Source organism: Equus przewalskii, chromosome 17 (genome assembly GCF_037783145.1).
Source record: "Equus przewalskii isolate Varuska chromosome 17, EquPr2, whole genome shotgun sequence".
Classification (NCBI taxonomy): domain Eukaryota; kingdom Metazoa; phylum Chordata; class Mammalia; order Perissodactyla; family Equidae; genus Equus; species Equus przewalskii.
In genome coordinates this window covers 38719136-38739073 of record NC_091847.1, presented here as the reverse complement: position 1 = coordinate 38739073, position 19938 = coordinate 38719136, and the positions used below count along the sequence as shown (strand labels likewise).

General features: G+C 35.8%; 1 protein-coding gene across 14 annotated transcripts in view; it reads left to right on the top strand.

Moving 5' to 3' along the window:
• Window positions 1-19938, top strand: part of CCDC148 (coiled-coil domain containing 148) — a 232524-nt gene that overhangs the window by 68680 nt on the left and 143906 nt on the right. For 6 of the 14 annotated variants that reach the window (XM_070579882.1, XM_070579887.1, XM_070579886.1 and 3 more), the window contains 5 exons: window positions 2956-3018; window positions 3979-4100; window positions 11368-11471; window positions 18521-18603; window positions 18807-18958. In XM_070579882.1, the coding sequence (XP_070435983.1) occupies window positions 2956-3018; window positions 3979-4100; window positions 11368-11471; window positions 18521-18603; window positions 18807-18958 (524 nt within the window). The remainder of the gene's footprint in view (window positions 1-2955; window positions 3019-3978; window positions 4101-11367; window positions 11472-18520; window positions 18604-18806; window positions 18959-19938) is intronic. The other 8 variants (XM_070579891.1, XM_070579888.1, XM_070579889.1 and 5 more) reach the window with 3 other exon arrangements.

Sequence of the window (19938 nt, the reverse complement as noted above, 5' to 3'; positions counted from 1 at the left end):
TGGGTTCCATTAGTCTTTCCAGGATAATAATTTTACCTTGTGCTCACTACAATGCATAATGTTTCTTAATGGAAGTAATATGAACCATTCTGCTTAGACTTTAAAAGAGAATTCTGCATGTTGGAAAAATACTGCTTAGGCTAGACTTAGGCCAGAGTATTTTTGAACTAATGCTTAAAATGTCATAAGATCTTTCATATGAAAATGGTTATAATTTGATGATACATGCAAGGTACTTCTTCAGATTGGTATTGTTCTCACACTGTTTGGCCTGGCAGACTCCCCATCATCTTTGAAAACTTATCCTCATGGGGTGATTGGCTAATCCACATATCTACACAGTTTGATAGTTTAGAGTTAACAAACTATCCAGACATTGTACAATTTTAAGCCTAAGTACAACTGACATTTTCATCCTTGGTGTATTAAAAAAGAGATATTCTTAGGAAAGAGAAGAATACAAATTTTAACAATGTAAAAAGATCGCCTCATTATGTAAATGATCTCTTTGCTATTTTTTTTCCCATTTCTAAAGAAGCCCTGATTGTTTACCTACCTCTTAGAGGCTAGTTGAGGTCATATATATGTTTTTTAAAGTTGAGATTCTCTATCAAATCTATAAAAATTATCTTTAGGTTAAAATGTTTTTTCAACTCTGTAGCTGCAGCGAAGCTATCATTATATTCTATATCAAAATGTTCTTCCCAAACCATAAGAAATTTCTCATAAAAATATATTATTTTAAAATATTTTTAGTAATTGAATAGATTTAAAAGGCTTAACATTTTGGTAACACTCAGAAGCAATTTCTAAAATGTCACATAACGTGAACATGGAATAATTTCTAAAACTAAGTGCTCTTAAATTATTTAGCATGAAAATTTCTGTTCAAGCAGCCGTTACTCAGCCAAAAGCATTTTAACTACAGGCTGAAGTAGTCACTTTGAATTTTTCTCTAGTAAGCATAAAATCGAAATGGCCTGGATGACATATACTTGTTTGGAAATCAAGGAATGTTTACTTTTAATACAGTTTCATAATCCCTTATCTGAAGTCTGTGGGGCTAGGTATATTTTGAATTTTTTGTATCTTCAGAAATGTGATGCAGAGCCTATGTCCTATCTTACTTAAAACGGGTAGTGCCTGGGCAGCACCTCGTAATTAAACACATTGAACACTTTTACACAAATGTAGAAATGTTCACATTAAACACAGTAAGCTTCAGTTTGGGTCAAGTTTGTCACCAAATCATTTCAGCTCAGATTGGATTTCGCCACCATATTGATTATGAAATAAACCTTCATTTTCAGAGATTTCTGTATTATGAATATGAGATTTTGGACTTGAATCTCTCTGTGATTGTGGTCATTTTTCTGGGCCTCAATGACCTCAAATGCTAAAATGAGAAGTTAGACTAAGTAAAGTATTTGTGAACTTTTCAGATTCTAAATCTGAATGTCTACTTAATTCTCTGATACAAGAAACACTACAATTAAATGAGTTTTATAATATCTCAGTTTAATAATTACTTAGTTCAGAGGCCCTCAATGGTTTTGAAAGGTGACTAGTAATTATTTATGATTTATATATAAATATTAAAAAATGTAGGTCAAGAAGTGTTTCCACTTGGTCTTCTGTATAGTTGGAACCAACATAGGTTTCAAGTTCATGAACTAATCATAAATAATTACTAGGTTACTTGGGCTGCTGTGTGGAGAATGGACTGTAAGGGTACAAAATGGAACAGCTGCTGTTGTCCAGGCAGGAGGTGATGGTGGCTTGAGACAGTGCAGGTAGACACATTGGATGTGCAAAATCTTCCAAAAGGAAGAAGACTATTAATGGATAGGAAATAAGTGTGAGTAGAAACCAGACTATAGGGAGGATTGTCAATGTTATCAAAGGCTTGAAACAAGAATTCCTCTTCCAGAGACCCTATAGAAATTACACACGAGTTTATCCCTATGTTCCTAAGGCTGGTAGGAAATCACTATGATTATTGCTAGCTTGGCAGAGTTTCCAAAAGTCACGGACTTGTGCTACTTTCCCTTCCATTTAAGAAGATTTAGGTTACTGTAGAGGCCACTAGACATGGGTAGTTCAACCTAGTGGATATGGAGCAAAAATTTATGAAAAATGGGTACCATTACTGAAGAAACCACTTGACTAGTCTGTTGCCCTGAAGGTGTGTAAAAAGATGTCAATTCAGTTCAGTACTATCACGGGTTGTGTTCTCAGGAAGAGAAGATTAGGCAGAGTTTGTGGTGCTAGATATTTATGAGGAATCTATCCCTGTGAAAGGAAGAAGGAGGAAGCAGGATTGGGCAGATGAAAAAGTCAATTTCAATGCAGGTTCAACACAGTCTGCGTCAACACTTTAGGGAGCTCTGGAGCAAACTGGGCTCAAACTGCTGGGTCTTTACATCGCTGCCTTACTCAGTCTCTGGGTTTAGGCTGCCTCACCAATGGATGAGGCTGCTCTCTGCAGCTGAGTCCAACCCTGAAGGAGTTGACAGCTGGCTATCAGTGCTTTCTAGAAGGAGATGGCGCATCCCCAGGTTCGCCACAATGCTGTATTGCTTAATAGAAGTAGTGAGTAATTTGGCTAGCTGCTTTATTCTTTAATTTTTGTAGTTTCTTTCCTCCCAGGAACTCAAGATAAAACATAGACAATTTTTAATCACAAAATATTTATCAGCCAGTGGGACAATCCAAGAGAGGAGGACTAAGAAGTAGGAGGTTACAAGGAGAGACGAAGAACAGGAAAGGCACAGAGGGAAAAAACTAGCAGAAGGAGGCTTTCAGGAGTAAGAAGAAGCCAATTTTAATAAAATATAAAGAGCTACGGCACTCGATCCTGGGCCTTATTTTTAAAAGAACTACAATTAACACATCTTTCAAAACATTTTTAAAATAACATTGTGAAATTTTAACCATCTCTTCTTTCCTTGACAGATATGGAAAACATGAATAAAAGAGATCGACCATTCCTGACAATTCAGAAAAATGATAGCTCAGGTATTTTTTTCTACTTCCAAGTCTGTTTTATGATTTATAGTAGATTATGCATGAGATAAAATTGGAATGTTGATTTTCAAAAGTGTAATAATGGAAAGCTCACTTTTTGATCACACTGAAGGTTTCTCCAGATCCCTTCCCATGGGTGTTTTAATCTTCTTCAACAGCTGGGTCGGGACAGCCGTGCTTTCCTTCACTGTGCTTGTCCTTAAATCCTTTGGAGTCTTCTTATACTCATGTGATTCCTGACATACTTAATAAATCTTAATTACTATACATGGCACAGATGAGCTATTCATATAATTGAGGCAAAAGTACATTTTTTGCTTAAATTACTCAGGTTATTAATACTTTATGCTACTTGGCCTTAGAGTACTGCCTACCTATGTTTTACTTTATCGAAATAGTTAATATCATACTAAACTAGGACGTTTTGTGTATTTGGATGGAGAATGCCTGCTCAAACATTTTTACATCATTTTAATCTTATTTGGCCTATGAATTTTTTAGCATTCAGTTTCAACCTTTTTTCAAATTTAATTAAAATTATTTCAGTTTTTCTAAGTTAGAAATACAGCTATGACTTCAAAATCTATTTACTTAATTTGATTCATAATAACATGATACTTAAATATTCAGAGTTGGTGCCTAACACTTTTTAAATAAAAAGAATGTTCACACCTTACATCTTGGCATTATAATTTTCTAAAATTCTTAATATATTGACTTAAGGATCTTTATGCCCTTTTAGAAGTAATTTTATGCAAGGAATATAGTGGTAATATTTTTAAAGTTTGTATATATAGAGGTTCAAATATACTATGAGTGTTATGATATTTCTTGTATTTGCTTAAAAATATTTAAAAATAAGACCTGCAGTCAACATGTTGCCATAACTGTATTTTGACTTCCAATAACGTGACTATTTCTTTGTCGTTTTCTGTTTCTGATGAAAAACAGATAATCTGGTATTCCATATTAAAAATGGAATGGGAAGCACCAAGTATAAACCAGTAGACTATCAACAACTGCACGCATTAACTGAAGCAAAAAGATTAGCTTCTGCTGCTATAGAGCTTAAGGTTAGAAGTTGTGTGTGTGTGTGTGTGTGTGTGTGTGTGTGTGTCTTCTAGTTTTGGAAAGCTGAATTGCTAGGAAGTATTCACAGACGATGTTTACGATATAAATGTGAAAATAAATAACATTGGAAACAGTTTTTAGAGTCTTCCAACTATTAATAATAATGAATAGCAGCTAACATTTACTGAACGCTCTCAGACACGGTGCTGTATGGTTTACTTACATTACTCATTTAATGTTTATAACAACCCTATGAGGTCTGAATTCAACTTTATTTTTAGAAAGATAGCTATTTCATTAGCTTTCGACAATTTCTAACTTAATCTGAAAAATAAAAATTGCTAGTAAATGCCAACCATGGATTGTCATCTGATTTAAGGCTCCTTCTGCAACACTGTGTAAACATGCCCTCAGGTATCTCTCTTTTCTAGAATTTCTTTTTTCCTCCCTGGTCTAAGAAAGGGTGAACCTGGACTAGATTTGAAAGGGGTTTATGTGCAAGTGATTCTGCACAATATTTTAGGACCATGTATGGTTTAGGATTACTCATGCAATATGTTTTCCTCTTGCAAATAACAGAGTACATTATAAACAGCATTTTCATTGCTTGGTTGCATTAAAAATCTAGTCTGGCAAACCAACAGATTAAGTAATTTATAAGTTTTTATTTGTACTTAATATTTTTCTGTTGCTTTAGTTGTACATGGCTTTTTATTGTTAATATCTGTTTTAAAAGGCAATCGTTATGATTCCAAAGCACATTTGATACCCTATTCTAGAGAAATTACCGTATATCCATGAGCTATATCCCCTCAAACTAAGGAAGCCATCTAAAAAAGTAGGGCATTATTTGTTTGGTTCAGATATAACTTTAAAATAATTTCATGTTACCAGGACATTCAAAGAGTGTCGCTTATATAACTATCATCCTAATAAGGCTATCTTCATATTTCTGACTTCTACACTGACCCATTGTATATATACATATACACATACATACATATATGTATAACATAAACACATACATACATACTATCTTCCATGATAAAACATAGACATGGAATCCTGCATTTACCTAACATTTTGCCACATAATCTTTCTAATAATTAATTATTATATGGCATCTAATTCCTCAGGTAAATAAATTTTATTATGTGCCTTGAATATACAATGGTGAACAAAGTATAGCTCCTACCTTCATGGAGTGTACTGTTTGCAGGAGAGGGGGAAGAGGGAAGTCAGTGTTTATCAAATAAATACTGAAATAAAATTATGTTAAGTATAAACTCCCATAAAAACCTGCTATCTTGTGTATAATGACAGGACTTGATCCTCATTGGGTGGGAAGGCTTTTCTGAGGAAGTGACATTGGAATTGGGATCTCAAGGCCAATAAGAATTAACTAAGCAAAAACAGCAGCGATGAGTACTCCACATAGAAAAGATGCATGCCTTATCACATCCCCATTTGGGGATATTTGGATTGTATCCACTTTTATGATATTTGAAATCATGCTTCAGTAAATATCTTCTTTCACAGACATGTTTCATGTTCTAGAATCCTCCGCCTTCTTAGGATAAATTCTCATGATTGGGATTTCTGGGCCAAAAAGTATGAATGTTTTTTAGTTCTTTCCCAAAGTATTGTTTTAATAAAGATGCCACCACAAATATTTTCTCTATGTCTTTGTCAGTATTGGAATATTTACATATATATGCATATATATTCCTAATATTATCTGTAGATCTGTTTGTCTATCTGTCCGTCCATCCATCCATCCATCCATCTATCCACGTATCCATCATGGACCAAAAAAACCCATTTTGGTTGAATGTGAAATGGTTGAGTGTCAAAATCAGTATTTGGTCAAAGCGAATTTCTCTTTGATGATAAAATCGTTATCAAAGAATAAACATATTTAAAAATTTTAATTGTTAATGTGGTTTTTAAAGTTTGACATTAAGTGTAGGGACAATAATTTCTCAGCACTGTCAGTTGCTAGATTGCTTCTCTGGTCACTGAGTGATACACTTGTGAGGTTGAACAGATGATCACTTTCAAATGACATTTTAAATAACATCAATAACCTTTTTGTTCATAAAATTTAATTCAGGAGGAAGCTTTTTAGTTACATATCTTCTAGAAATAACTTTGTACCTGGGATTCATAGTTTGGCAAGCCTCAAAAAGTCCTTTGTCTTCAACTACTGAAAATGGTCACAGTCTGTAGCAATCATTTTGACAAGCTTTTTGCTTCTATTTTTAGTCTCCATAGATTCATAATGATAAGGAAATGTCCTTTTAAAGCATTTGTATATTGTCTATTGTTTTGAATTTCAGTTAGTGAGAACAAAATGTGTCCTGGATGCCTCATCATTTTCTAATGCTTTCTCCTTTTCTTTATACAGTTTTCATTTTTTCTTACAGCTGGATTAAGAACGATGTATTGGGAATGCTATTGTACAAGATTTTTGGAGTCTTCCCCTCTCATTTAATTTAGAGATAGCAGGTTGACCTTTTGTTTTTAATTTATTCTTGTAAGATATGAATAATTCCCCAATAGGACTTATTCTTGAAAGACTCATGGTTTAAATGGAATTAGATAACTGGAAATTAAATACAGTTCTTAAGGTTCGTTTTGTTTAATGTTATGAATGCTAATAAATATACCACTCTACACCAACTAGAATTATGATTATAAATTCATCTCTTTTATTCTTCCTTATATTATTATTTAAATTTTTGTAAAATAGTGTTGGTTCAAGAAGAATATTTTATTTTTCCTAATGTCACATAGTTAACACATTCTCTCTTAATATTTGTATTAATTATCAGTCTATTTCCCTATTTATTTTACTAATTAAATGTGCTCATTCTTTTGCACATGAAATTAACAGCTTTAACAATCATTGTTAATTATCGCAGCACTTTACTCTGACAATATTAAATGTAAATATACTTAAATTGAATGATAGAATGTTAACATTTAAGGCACATAAGGAGATTTTTGCTTCAAGTTACATCTAGAATACTTAGCTATATTTGAAAAGAAATTAACTATAATTATTGTTAATTAACAATGAATGCAGAAGATTTGTCTGATTATATTACTGCTGTTGTTATACTGATTAGATGTGCTGGTCACCTATGTACTCACTGTATCATTGATCATGCATAAGTTCTGGAATGCCAGACTGTTGTGGGCATTGAGTGATCTAGTCTTTCAAAGACTGAGATTGAACCTGAAGCCAAATAGTAGATTTGGACTGAAAATTGAGACTAATTTTGGGTACATAACATATTAACTGTTCAATCCCAATTTAAGTATAACGGGTTTCTACAATTATTTTCATTTGAATTTCTTTGCTTAGCAAGAATGAATATTTCTTCTTGTCCAGCTCAAGTATCCATCTACTAATTCTTTTTTAAAATATCATATTATGGAATATGGTAAGCATATGCAAAATTAGAGCGAACGGTTTCATTAATCTTCTGTAATATTATCCAGCCTCAACAACAATCAACTCTTGGCCATCGTTTCTTCTATGCTCTGACCTACAGCCTCCGCCTGTGCCAGATTATTTTGAAGCAAATCTCAGACATCATAATATTTCATCATAAATGTTTCAGCATGTATCTCTAAAAGATTAGGGCTAAAAAAACCCCAAACCAACAAAAACCCCAAATCCTACAATACCATTACCATTAAAATGTTAATAATTTCTTAATAATTTCAAATCTCCAGTCAGTATTAAGTTTCCCTGATTGTCTCCATTTTTTCCCCTAAAGTTTATTCAAACTGTTATCTAAATAGTATCTGTATATTGCAATTGATTTTTATTCTTTAGATTTCTTCTTCTATCCTCTTGCATTCTTATAATTTATTTTTTGAAGAAATTGTATTGTTTGTCCTTTATAGTTTCTTATAGTCTGGATTTTGCTGATTACATCCTGGTGGTGTCATTTAGCATGTTTTTCTGTCTCTTTTATTTCCAGTAAATTGGTAGTTATGTCTAGAGACTTGATCAGATTCAGGCTCAATTTATTTTGGTGAGAACATTTATTGATGGACTATTTGTACTCCGTCTTTTTCTATTATAAATAGTGCTGCAATAAATAGCTTTGTTCATTTATCTTTTAATATTTTTGCCAATATAGTTTTCAGACAGATTTCTACAAGTAAGATTTCTAGGTCAAAAGGTAAATCCATATGAAATTTTGCTATACATCTCCAAATTCCCTTCTATGGGGGGTTGCATCCTTTTGTATTCCACTAGCAATGCAAGGGAGGTCATGTTTCCGCATAACCTCATAGAGTGTTTTGTTAAACATTTGAGTTTTTGCCAACCTGTTAGATGAGGAATTGCATCTTAGTGTAGTTGGTTTCTTATTCTCTTTCTGTATGTTAACAGTTCTTTATTGAGGTATAACACACATAGTAAAGTGCACAAATCTTGTGTACATCTCAGTGAATTTTAACAGATGTATACACACATGTAACCAACACTTAAATTGCCCACTAATTATTATTGTTTATATCTAAAGATGGATCATCTGGCCCAAAGAGCTTTCCTAGTATTTCAAGGTGCCTATTTAGGGTTTTGTTATCTTGGATCATCACAATAAAGCACATAAGAAGCTCTAGTTTCTGATTCTTTTATGAATTTATTATTTTTAATTCATCAAAATTCTGCATAAATCATCATCCACCTTAAATATTGATTTCAAATGGCTTATTGCCCAGCAAAATAAACTGAAACCACCTAGAAATCTCTCTATTGATAAAGATACAACTTTAAATCTTTTCTTCTTTTAAGACTTTATTTTTTTTCATTATTGGCCTGACGATAGAAATAGAGTCCATGAGTCAATTTACAAAAAATCAAGATGTTCTGCAAAATACTGGAAGAGTCTAGTGAAAAATAGTAGCTTTATTTTGACTTTTATAGTCTACTTAATTGGTCTTTCTCTGGGCCCAAAGGCAGCAGCATTGATTTTTTTTTTTAAGCTATAAAAATGTGTCTACATTTTTCACCAACGTATTTTAATTTTTTCATACAACATGGACCAAATATGTCAAAGAAATCTAATTTTAAAAGTTGTGCCTGCTGCAACAAACTTAGAGACCATAGGTGGCAAATAGCTGGAATGAGTTTTAGGCATTCTTAAAGCAAACACTAGAGCGTCAGATTTTAGAAACACTACGTACTTCTATATTTTCAGTAGGTAAAATAGGGATTGTTGAATGTTTCCCTGCAGTGTCCTGTTCTTACTTAAATGTACTTTTCTCCTAAATTTCATAATTGTAGCATTCTAAAGACCTCCTGAGGGAAAGATTTGACTTTGACTGTGTTTTTTTGAGTAATGTCTGGGTTATTTTGTTTTCTTCTACCCCTAATTTTGAATCAGTAACCAGCACAGCGGAAAGATAAGCTCAAGGTTAAAGTAATCAGTGAATGACAGCTAGAAATAGCATGCAGTATAGAGTCTTTTTAGGACTTCTCTTCTGAAGTTTTTATGTCTTCAGTATTGATCTGATAAAACTCTCAGGGTACTAAATATTCTAGTAGGAGAAAATATAAAATATGCATATTTCATCAAGTTTCTGATTTGAGATTAGCACTTTTATAGATGTTTAAAAGTATTCATATGGAATACGCGAGTTCAGTATACTCATGAATATCAGAGTCTAACCAGCAGATAGACACCAGTTGAGGATTTTGAGCAGAGGGGTCTTTAATGCAGGAAATGGTTACACGGGAGATAGAACTGAGAAGACTAACAGAGGACCGTGAAGCCATCTGGGGATCAACAACAGCAGGAAGTCACTGCCATGCCTAGGTCAGAGGGACATCTAGAAAAAGCAAGGCTGTACCACATCCTATGGGTTGAGGTTACCTGGAGATCATTGGAACCATGGTAGAACTGTCAAGAAATGTTGGAGCAATGGAGAAGATGCAGATGCTCCTGGAGACCCCTCTGAGAGTAGAGAAGGCAGAAGGAGCAATCTTTTGGCTTCTCCTTTCCTCCCTCCCTTCAATCTCCTGCTACGAATGTCTCCCTCTGGCTGAACCCAGGGGGAAGCCGGTTGATAGAGATGCCGGAAAATCACAGCCTGCTCTGTGATATGAAGTAGAGCAGGGAGATGGCCAAGAATGGATCTTAAAACAAAGGACCCTGGCCTGACACAACTTTTCAACAGACACCCAAAAGCACGAATTATGTGCTACATTTTTAAAAAGTCATAAAATATGGGAAAAATTTTAATTTAGTTGAAAATTTGGGTTTTAATGCTACATGATTTTTCACTATTTCTTTGTTTCATACCTTCAAGTAAATATTTGCCTAATTTTAAAAAAATTTCATTTACAAAGTCACGGAGTTGAAAGATTAAAATTATATATACAGTTCAAGGTCATATTTCTCGTTGCTAGAGCTGGACTAAAGCCAGGCCTCCAAACAACTTATCCAATGACTTTTTCCCATCCTGTTCCGAAGGATAAGATAAAAACCAATTCAAACACCCTCAAGATTGTATGTGATTCTGATGTTTACTAGCTTTATGATCTTGACCAAGTCCTTTTTTTTTTTTTTGAGGAAAATTAGCCCTGAGCTAACATCTGCCGCCAATCCTCCTCTTTTTGCTGAGGAAGCCTGGCCCCGAGCTAACATCCATGCCCATCTTTCTCTACTTATATGTGGGATGCCTACCACAGCATGGTGTGCCAAGCGGTGCCATGTCCGCACCCAGGATCTGAACTGGCGAACCCCAGGCCGCCGAGAAGCGGAACATGAGAACTTAACCGCTGTGCCACTGGGCCGGCCCTTGACCAAGTCTTTTAACCTCTCTGAACTTCAGTGTCCTTATTGTAAAATGGGAATAATGACGTCTATGATGCCTGGCATGGAAGATGTGTCAAAAAGGGGAGAAAATATGTGGAATGGTCTTAAAAAATTTTCAGAGGCTGTATGAATTAAGCTTTTATTTACTGTATGTATGGAAAATAGAATTATTTCACCTTTCTTTTCATAAATACCTTAAAAACAGTTCTTAAAATTAGTCAGTTCTACAAACAATGTTCTCTTTCCCCTCCCTGCTTTTTGTTTAATGTGGTACTTATCTTAAGGTGGATTTTGTGTTAGAAGATGTACTAACAGGATTGAAAAGGAATAAATATTTAATTTAGAAAATGCAGATTAAACATTTCCATTGTGGGAAACGCATTTAAAAAACACTGAGATTGCTCCTCTTTTGTTGCTCTAAATCTAGATCAGAAAAGCGGTGCAGACTTCAAAGACATCTAAAGAACGAACACTAATAAAACAACACAAGCAAGTGTGGTGGCAAGAACACCAAAGGCTAAATGAAGTCAGGTAAGAATTGAGAGAAATCTCAATAGGAACACATAGGAACTACTGAGTTGCGCTTATCTAGTTAGTTGTCCTATAACTTTCCATGTTAATTAAATCATTAATGATCAGAATTTAAATTTACAGATTGAAGGTGAGTCAAATTAAAATCCTTTCATTTCCTTAGTTCAATTTGGAATCCAATGAACATATTAATATGGCTTTTGCTTTCCTTAGGAAAAAAAAGATAATCTTCTATATCTGCTAATCACGTACTCTTCTGCACTCCCACTAATACTTGTATTTACTTATATTATGTAGTACAGTGGATTATAATATTTTGTTTATGTATTTGTCTTTCCTGTAAAGTGATAAACTTCTCAAGGGCAAATAGCCCATCATATTTGTCTTTATGTAGGATATATAGAAAGAGATATATAAATGCTTTCAATAAATGAATGAATGGATGAACTAAGAGGTTCAAGTTGAGCGATTTCTAGATGTAGCTGCATCATGACTAACTTACTCAATTTAGATTTTTGACTTTTGTTATTATTCCCAGCAGTCACTTCAAGATGAATTAAAACAAAATGATGATTCTATATTTGATCTTAATTGTAATCTTTGAAAAATAAGTTTCTTTTCAAAGTTCAAGGTAGAAAGAGAAGGCAGATGTGTTTCTCATACATTTGAGGCATACATACTAGTTTTCACGATGGTGGCATTTATAAAGTATGCTTTTTAAAATGTATATTTTTGAGCATATATTTTATATCAAAATAGATAATTTTTGTGTCTTGTTCTAAGGCAAATTTTCAAATTCTAGTAACTTTACTTGTGACGTAAGTGCTTTTTATATTAATGGGAGTTTCTTATTCTGGCAAGAGATTCCTGCAGGTGAAGTAAAAGGCTCACGGTTGGAAACGGTTTTATGTCATTACATAAATAAAAACATAGAAAAACAAAATGATGTAGCCTTTTTCACCATACCACTGCTATGAAAACAAATCAGACCCATCTTATCCTCAAAAAGCCACCTTATGGGGCTGGCCCGGTGGCCTAGTGGTTAAGTTTGTGCATTCCACTTGGGCAGCCTAGGGTGTGCAGGTTTGGATCCTGGGCATGGAACCTGCACACCTTTCACAAAGCCACGCTGTGGTGGTGTCCCATATACAAAATAGAGGAAGACGGGCACAGATGTTAGCTCAGGGCCCATCTTCCTCACATGCACACACAAAATGTCACCTTCTGTGGAGGGAATGTTGAGCCCATCAGAAAACTTTTTTTGAAAATTTGCATAACTTGAAACATGATAAAAAGGAAAGTCATTAGGAAGTTTTAATTACGGTTGTCTCTCCTTATCCACAGGGGATATGTTGCAAGACGCTTAGTGGCTGCCTGAAACCGTGCATAATAGCAAACCCTACATACATTATGTTTTTTCCTATGCTGTACATAGATACCTACGGTAAAATTTAATTTATAAATTAGGCACAGTAAGAGATTAACAGTAACTAATAGTAAAGTATAACAATTATAACAATATACTGTAATAAAAGTTACCATAGATTTTAGCAACCTCAGCATGTGGTTTTTTTCATTCCTTATTAAGTTGAGAACTTTCACCTTTTCCCATAAAGGAAGCATTTTATGGCTTCTCTCTGGCATATCCAAATTGCCAGCATCACTATTCTTGCACTTTGGGGCCATTATTAAGTAAAATGAGGGTTACTTGAACACAAGCACTGTAATACCATGACAGCTGATCTGATAACTGAGGCAGCTGCTGAGTGGCTAATCAATGTATGCAGTATGGATCCACTGGACAAACGGATGATTCACATCCTGGGTGGGATGGGGTAGGATGGTATGAGATTTTGTTACACTACTCAGAATGGCACTCAATTTAAAACATATGAATTGTTTATTTTTGGAATTTTCCATTTAACATTTTCTGACCCCGGTTGAGTGCGGGTAACTGAAACCGTGGAAAGCAAAACTGTAGATAAAGGGGAACTCCTATATGGTGCTCACTGGTGCAAGCTCAAAGGTAAGGGAAGACAGTGGCGAAAGTTTTTATCTTGGCTGTTCCACAACCTTCTTAATATGTGTATTAAGCTGTTCTTGAGATAGATAGAAGAGGCGTATGCATATCATTATGAAAAATAATTCTTTTGATTGACCTGGAATGACACAAAGACAATGGAAGGGAGAAACATTCAAGTAATAATAGCCTTAATGTCTTGAAACTTGTCAGGGCTCAAAATTGGACAAAAAGAAGAATTCCAAGATAATTTTCAGTGTTATTCTAGAAAGTAGGCTAATTTCAATATGTGTTCGGTGAAATTAAAAGCTAATAGTGAAAGGAGGAAAGTTAGAGAAATGGCTAGTTTTGTGGAGAATTTAGGCACCACCAGAAAATCGTTTAAGCTCTATTAGGTGTTTCTCATCCTTCAAAAATCGATATTCCCAGGGCTGCCCCGTGGCATAGTGGTTAAGTTCATGTGCTTTGCTTTGGTGGATTGGGGTTCTCAGGTTCGGATCCTGGGTGTGGACCTAGGACTGCTTGTCAAGCCACACTGTGGTGGCATCCCACATAAAATAGAGAAAGATTAGCACAGATGTTAACTCAGCAACAATCTTCCTCAAGCAAAAAGAGGAAGATTGGCAACAGATGTTAGGTCAGGGCCAATCTTCCTGACGTACACACACACACAAAAATCGATATTTCCTTTTAATAAAAGATTAAAAGTAAAATATTCTTATCACTATAAGAGACTCCATTTGAGAATGTCAGGCCCGCATAAGGTAGGGATCTACAATGACATCTCACCTTTGTTGGGTAATTTTGTGCGTGCCACGTGATATGTTAAGTGTTTTACACGCTTTATTTCATGCAATTCTTACAACACCCAACAGAGTAGGTATCATTTCATCCCCATTTTACAGATGAGAACCTTGAGGTTCAGATGGTTAAAGTTATTTGCAGAGGGTTAATCAGCCAACTTATGTGAAGGTGCTATTGGAGCACTCGCTTTTAACTCCTGTGCTCCATGAACTTGGAGTGGAGCAGCTTTTTCTTTCTTTCACAGGGTCCCATTCAGGCCACCTGAGATCTAAATGGTCTAGTCTTGCTAGAAAAAAAGATTTTGCTAAGCTTTAATTCTCTGAAATCTGTACTAAGGAAACTAGACATATAAAATTTCCAAATATAAAATTATATTTTATATTTAAATTTATAAAATTTAATATTTAAATTTATAAAGTTATATTTAATATTTAATATGCTTTCCCAAACTACATCCCTTGAAGATCTTGATACACTTTCCCAAGGGTACTTTCTCCCTTGTTTCAGAATGACTGGTTTAGAGTTTAAGGAGCAAGTTATTTGTCTTGGCCATGTGGTAAAAATTACCATTTTTATTTTAATAAGAATTTTGCAATAATAAAATTTGGAGGGTTTATTTGTATGCCTTACTACTTTTACTATAATACCTACAAGGGATGTTTTTATAACCAAATCTCTGTTATAAATATGTGCAGTCTCTTGCTAATAATTTTAGCTTTAAAGCCTTATTTAAAAAAAAAATTTTGGGGGGAAGATTAACTCTGAGCTAACTACTGCCAATCCTCCTCTTTTTGCTGAGGAAGACTGGCCCTGAGCTAACATCCATGCCCATCTTCCTCTACTTTATATACAGGACGCCTACCACAGCATGGCTTTTGCCAAGTGGTGCCATGTCCGCACCCGGGATCCGAACTGGTGAACCCTGGGCTGCTGAGAAGCAGAACATGTGAACTTAACCAATGTGTCACCGGGCCAGCCCCCTAAAGCCTTATTTTAAAGGTATCACCATTATACAGAGGATATACACAGAGGATGTCATGGGGTTTTTACCAACAATTAAAGTTGTCTGGAAATGCATCTTTAAAGATGAGATTGAGACTAGTATTGACTTTGTGTGATTCAGGGCACCAGAGAACTCTCTCTGAGCCCAGCTCCTGAGCTCATTCCTTAGCCAATGGTTGTGAGACTTCCTCCTGTGGTCTCTGTGGTACCTCACTTGGGACAGACTCTTCAAGAATAAGAAGTGGATCAAGTAGCTGAGTCTAAGGTCCTAAGCTGTCTGAGCTGCTGAGATCCTTCCTTGTAGGGACGGTAGAACTTTGGCTTTAGTCTGCTCTGGTGGCTTAATTTTCTGCCGATTCCTGGCTGCTAGTTCCATTCATTGAACTTTAACATACTCTCTTGCTGTGCTTTTCACGATCCATGTCCCTTGGCTTATTGTTTGCTTAAATGGCTTCTGACTCTACCACTCTCTTGCACCCCATGTTTCACTTATTCTGCTGAAATTGGTAACTAATTGGTTACCCTTGAAATCTCAGGAAGCTCTGGGTGATTTTGATGTTCTGAGGAGACTGACTCTATGCCTAGAACTTTGGCACCAACCTGGAAGTCCACTTCCGGTCTTACTGAAAGTAGACTCCTGAGAGCTCAAAAACACCCTTCACCACCCTTTATCTTGCAGGCAGTTGCATTGCAACTGGGCATACCTAGGAAGAAGATTAATATATCATCTAGGTAAATGGTCACACAAAATCTCAGGAGGTGGTTTTGTAGCACCATTATATTCAGTGGTATCAGAGGACAGGCCAATAGCATTAGAAGGTACTTAAACTGGGAGATTTGGACACGGAAAGTTGCCTTCCCTTTGTGTTCTCTTCAGATGTGGAGGAGGTTGTGTGTGCTGCATACAACTTGGTGAACACTCAGGACCTAGTCTAGCATGTCGGTGATGAACAGGGCAGGGGTCTCTTCTCTAGAGTTACCATTTTTAATGCTCTTGAGTTCATCACAATTTTTATCTATATTTCCTAAATCACATTCTACAAAACAGAAATATTCTTCAAGATGCTCCATGGAGAATAATGAATTTCATGGTCCTATAAAGTAGGAAAATACTTTATATTTCATCCTCTTTTTGGAGAACTTCAGTGCACTTTAGCATAACCAAGTTTCTGAGAAATCCTACACTCTAGAAACTTATCTGATTTTGTTTAGTTCACCATTTCCATTTTTCCTACCATCTCGTTGACATTCTGTTTTATAGAACACAATTTGGGAAATGTTAGCCTGCAGTCACAAGCTAGTCCCAGAAACTGATAGTTCTTGAGAACATAAAAAAAAGCTTTTGAATTTTGTTGGGCAATCAGGACAATTAGAGAAATGGGCTGGTCTTGTCTGATGGGTCAGGGTTGTTAATTGAGGAAGCCAGGATGGAGCTTACTAGAATTATTACATGTAAAGTAGCAGGTTGATCCCCTGTATGAACAAAGCCACTTCTCCTCTTGCTTTCTATCTTCCACTAGGGCTTTCTGGGTGCTGAAAATATAAGGGAGCTGAGATGGTTGGTTTATAAGTGCAATATTTTTGTTTAAACAAATCCATTATGAAATAACTTTTGGCTTTACTCCACTATTATGAACCCATCCTCCATGCAACAGTTTCAAATGTAATCTTAAAAATACTTCTGGCAGGGACCGACTGGGTGGTGCAGCGGTTAAGTGTGCACTTTGGCGGCCCAGGGTTTGCCGGTTTGGATCCCTGGTACGGACATGGCACGGCTTGGCACACCATGCTGTGGTAGGCGTCCCACATATAAAGTAGAGGAAGATGGCCACAGATGTTAGCTCAGGGCCAGTCTTCCTCAGCAAAAAGAGGAGGATTGGCAGTAGTTAGCTAAGGGCTAATCTTCCTCAAAAAAAAAATCTTCTGGTAGGGCCCGGCCCAGTGGCATGGTGGTTGAGTTTGAGTGCTCCGCTTTGGCGACCTAGGGTTTACAGGTTTGGATCCTGGGCTTGGACCACGCATCTCTCATCACGCCATGCTATGGCAGCATCTCACAGACAAAATAGAGGAAGATTGGCACGGATGTTAGCTCAGGGACAATCTTCCACAAACAAAAAGCAGGAGATTGGCAACAGATGTTAGCTCAGGGCCAATCTTCCTCACCAAAAAACCCAAAGCAAAACAAAAAACTTCTGACAAAAAGCTACATGCTGGAAAAGTAGACAGTGAAGAGCCATCTACAATATCTCCCCTCCTTTATACATTCAAACAAAACTTCTGTTTCATGTAAGTGAATTGTCTTAGAAGATGATGGCACATATATTAAAATAGAATACTATGAAGCTGTTAAAATAAATGATAATTATGAAATTATTTAGAAATGTCTTAAAAAGTATTACTCAAAAAACCTCCAGTATAAAATCGTAAATATGCCATGATTACAACTATTTAAAATATACAAGCATGTAAACAAAGGCTGGAAACTTACATGCAAAAATAAAACATTGTATTCAATTATTGTAATTGTTGCTATTTCTTATTTTATATCATTTTAATGTATTTGCATAATCATAATAAATCAAGACTCTTTTCTATGATTTCATTAAATCTGCCATAAGCAAGGGATAGGCTACAATATTTTTGGATGTCCATTTAGAGCTAGTTATGATTTTACTCTAAAAATGGCTGTATTTAAATAATATAGTAAAAGACCATTAAGATTTATTACTTTTATTAGTGTATAAAAATAAAATATACTTTTACTCCCATTTCCTTAGTTTAGGACCTTATCATCTCTTAACTTTTAAAGTAACCTCCCTGTTGGTCCAGGTTTGCCTCCTCTTCATCTTCCATTTTTATTCATCACCCCTCCTTCCAGCCCATCCTCCATCTTGCTGCCTTGGGAAACTTTCTGAAACACAGATCTGAGCTGGCCAGGTCAGCTTAATATCCCTCAGTGGCTTCCCGATGCTCAGCTCTCTCTCCACATGAGGCAAAGCTAGGCTATGCCACGTGCTTGCCTTTGCTCATGCTGTTGCTTCTGCCTAGAGTGTTCACTTCCGATTCCTTCTGTCTCAGTGTCTCGCAAGGAATGTAGTGTATGGTCTGAATCAATGAACAGGTGAATGAAACCACATTGGATTGAGTATATCTACCACTAGCTGTTTTTTAAACCTACATATATGTTTGTGGTTGTAAAACAATTGATTAATATCTATTTCAGATGTAAAATGGAATCAGAAATAAAATTCTTTCTCACTGAAGAGAACATTGGAAGTGAATGTCTTTCTGACCTAATGAATTTTGGTGAGATTTTTTTGCTCCTATATTTAAAGGGGAGTTTTGTTCTGAAGATGAAAGTGGGCCACTCACTTCATGTTCTTTTAATAGTAACTGCTGTTTGTTTTTTTCTAAAGGAATCCAAAAATAAATCTGCATTTTAATGACCTATTCTTGAAGAAACTTAAAATAATAAAGTGTCACCTTGATTTAACTTTGTTTCCCCGTAGAACAAGAGTTATCAGAGGAATGGTGCACATATCTTAAAAATGTGATAGATCCTGTTCAGCAATTGAGAGCAGATCTGAAGTACAGACAGCATCACATTTCACAGCATTCACACTCACATACTGAGTTTAACTCCGTGAAAGTACTGGAAGAGGTCAGTGTATTACCTTTATTTTTAATAATGTAACATTCCATTTTTGTCCCCACCAGAACGCTTTGAGATAAGAAATAAACATGTGTGTCTTATGTATTTAAACAGAAGGTGTAGCAAATTCTGTCTACTCGATATCTTAAAATGCCCCTGAATTTGTCCAAGCATGCTCATTTCCCACTGGGAATGTTACGGTGGCTTCATAACTGGTCTCCCTGCTTTCCATTCTTGCCGCTCCTTCCAGTGCATTCTGGGATCCTACCTTCAGTGCAGAGGAACCAAGTCATCCCCCTGGTAAACCCCCTCAGCTCTTCTGCTGGCCTATAAGGCTTCCCTGTACATCTGCGCCCCACTCTGCTTCTTCAGTGTCATCTACCTGACACTCCCCGTTTCTTCCTGGATCTTGATACACTGACGCTGGCCTTCTTTTATTCCTCACATATGCCAGGCTCCTTCCTGTCTCAAGGCCTTCACACTGGCTGTTTCCTCTGTCCCACTGACGGCACTTTCTGTCATTTTGGTCTTAGCTGAAATGTCCTCTCCTCTGAGAGGCCTGTCCAGATCACCCACATGAGAAGCCACAGTCACTCCCTATTACCCCACCCTGTTTTTACATCACTTTCCCTGTTTTTACATCACTCTGATACTTTCTTATCTAATTTTTTATTAGTTTATTGACTGTCTCCCTGACTAGAGCATAAGTTCCATGATATTAATTGTGCTAGATGTAGGCTTTTAGGTGATTTTTCTTACTCTATTTTTCAGTTATTCTGTTGTGTTTTTATATTGCTTTCATAAATAATAATTAAAAAAAAATTAAAACTCCATGCCAAGCTGGGAATTAGAGGCAAGGATGCAAGGGGAGAAAGCAGTGATTGAAAGAGTGACCATCCGGTAAGCTCTCTGCCTTACCACAAAAAAATCCACATGTGAGTGCAGAGTGGCTATGGCCCCACTGTATTTCCTGAGCTCATTTTTGGGTT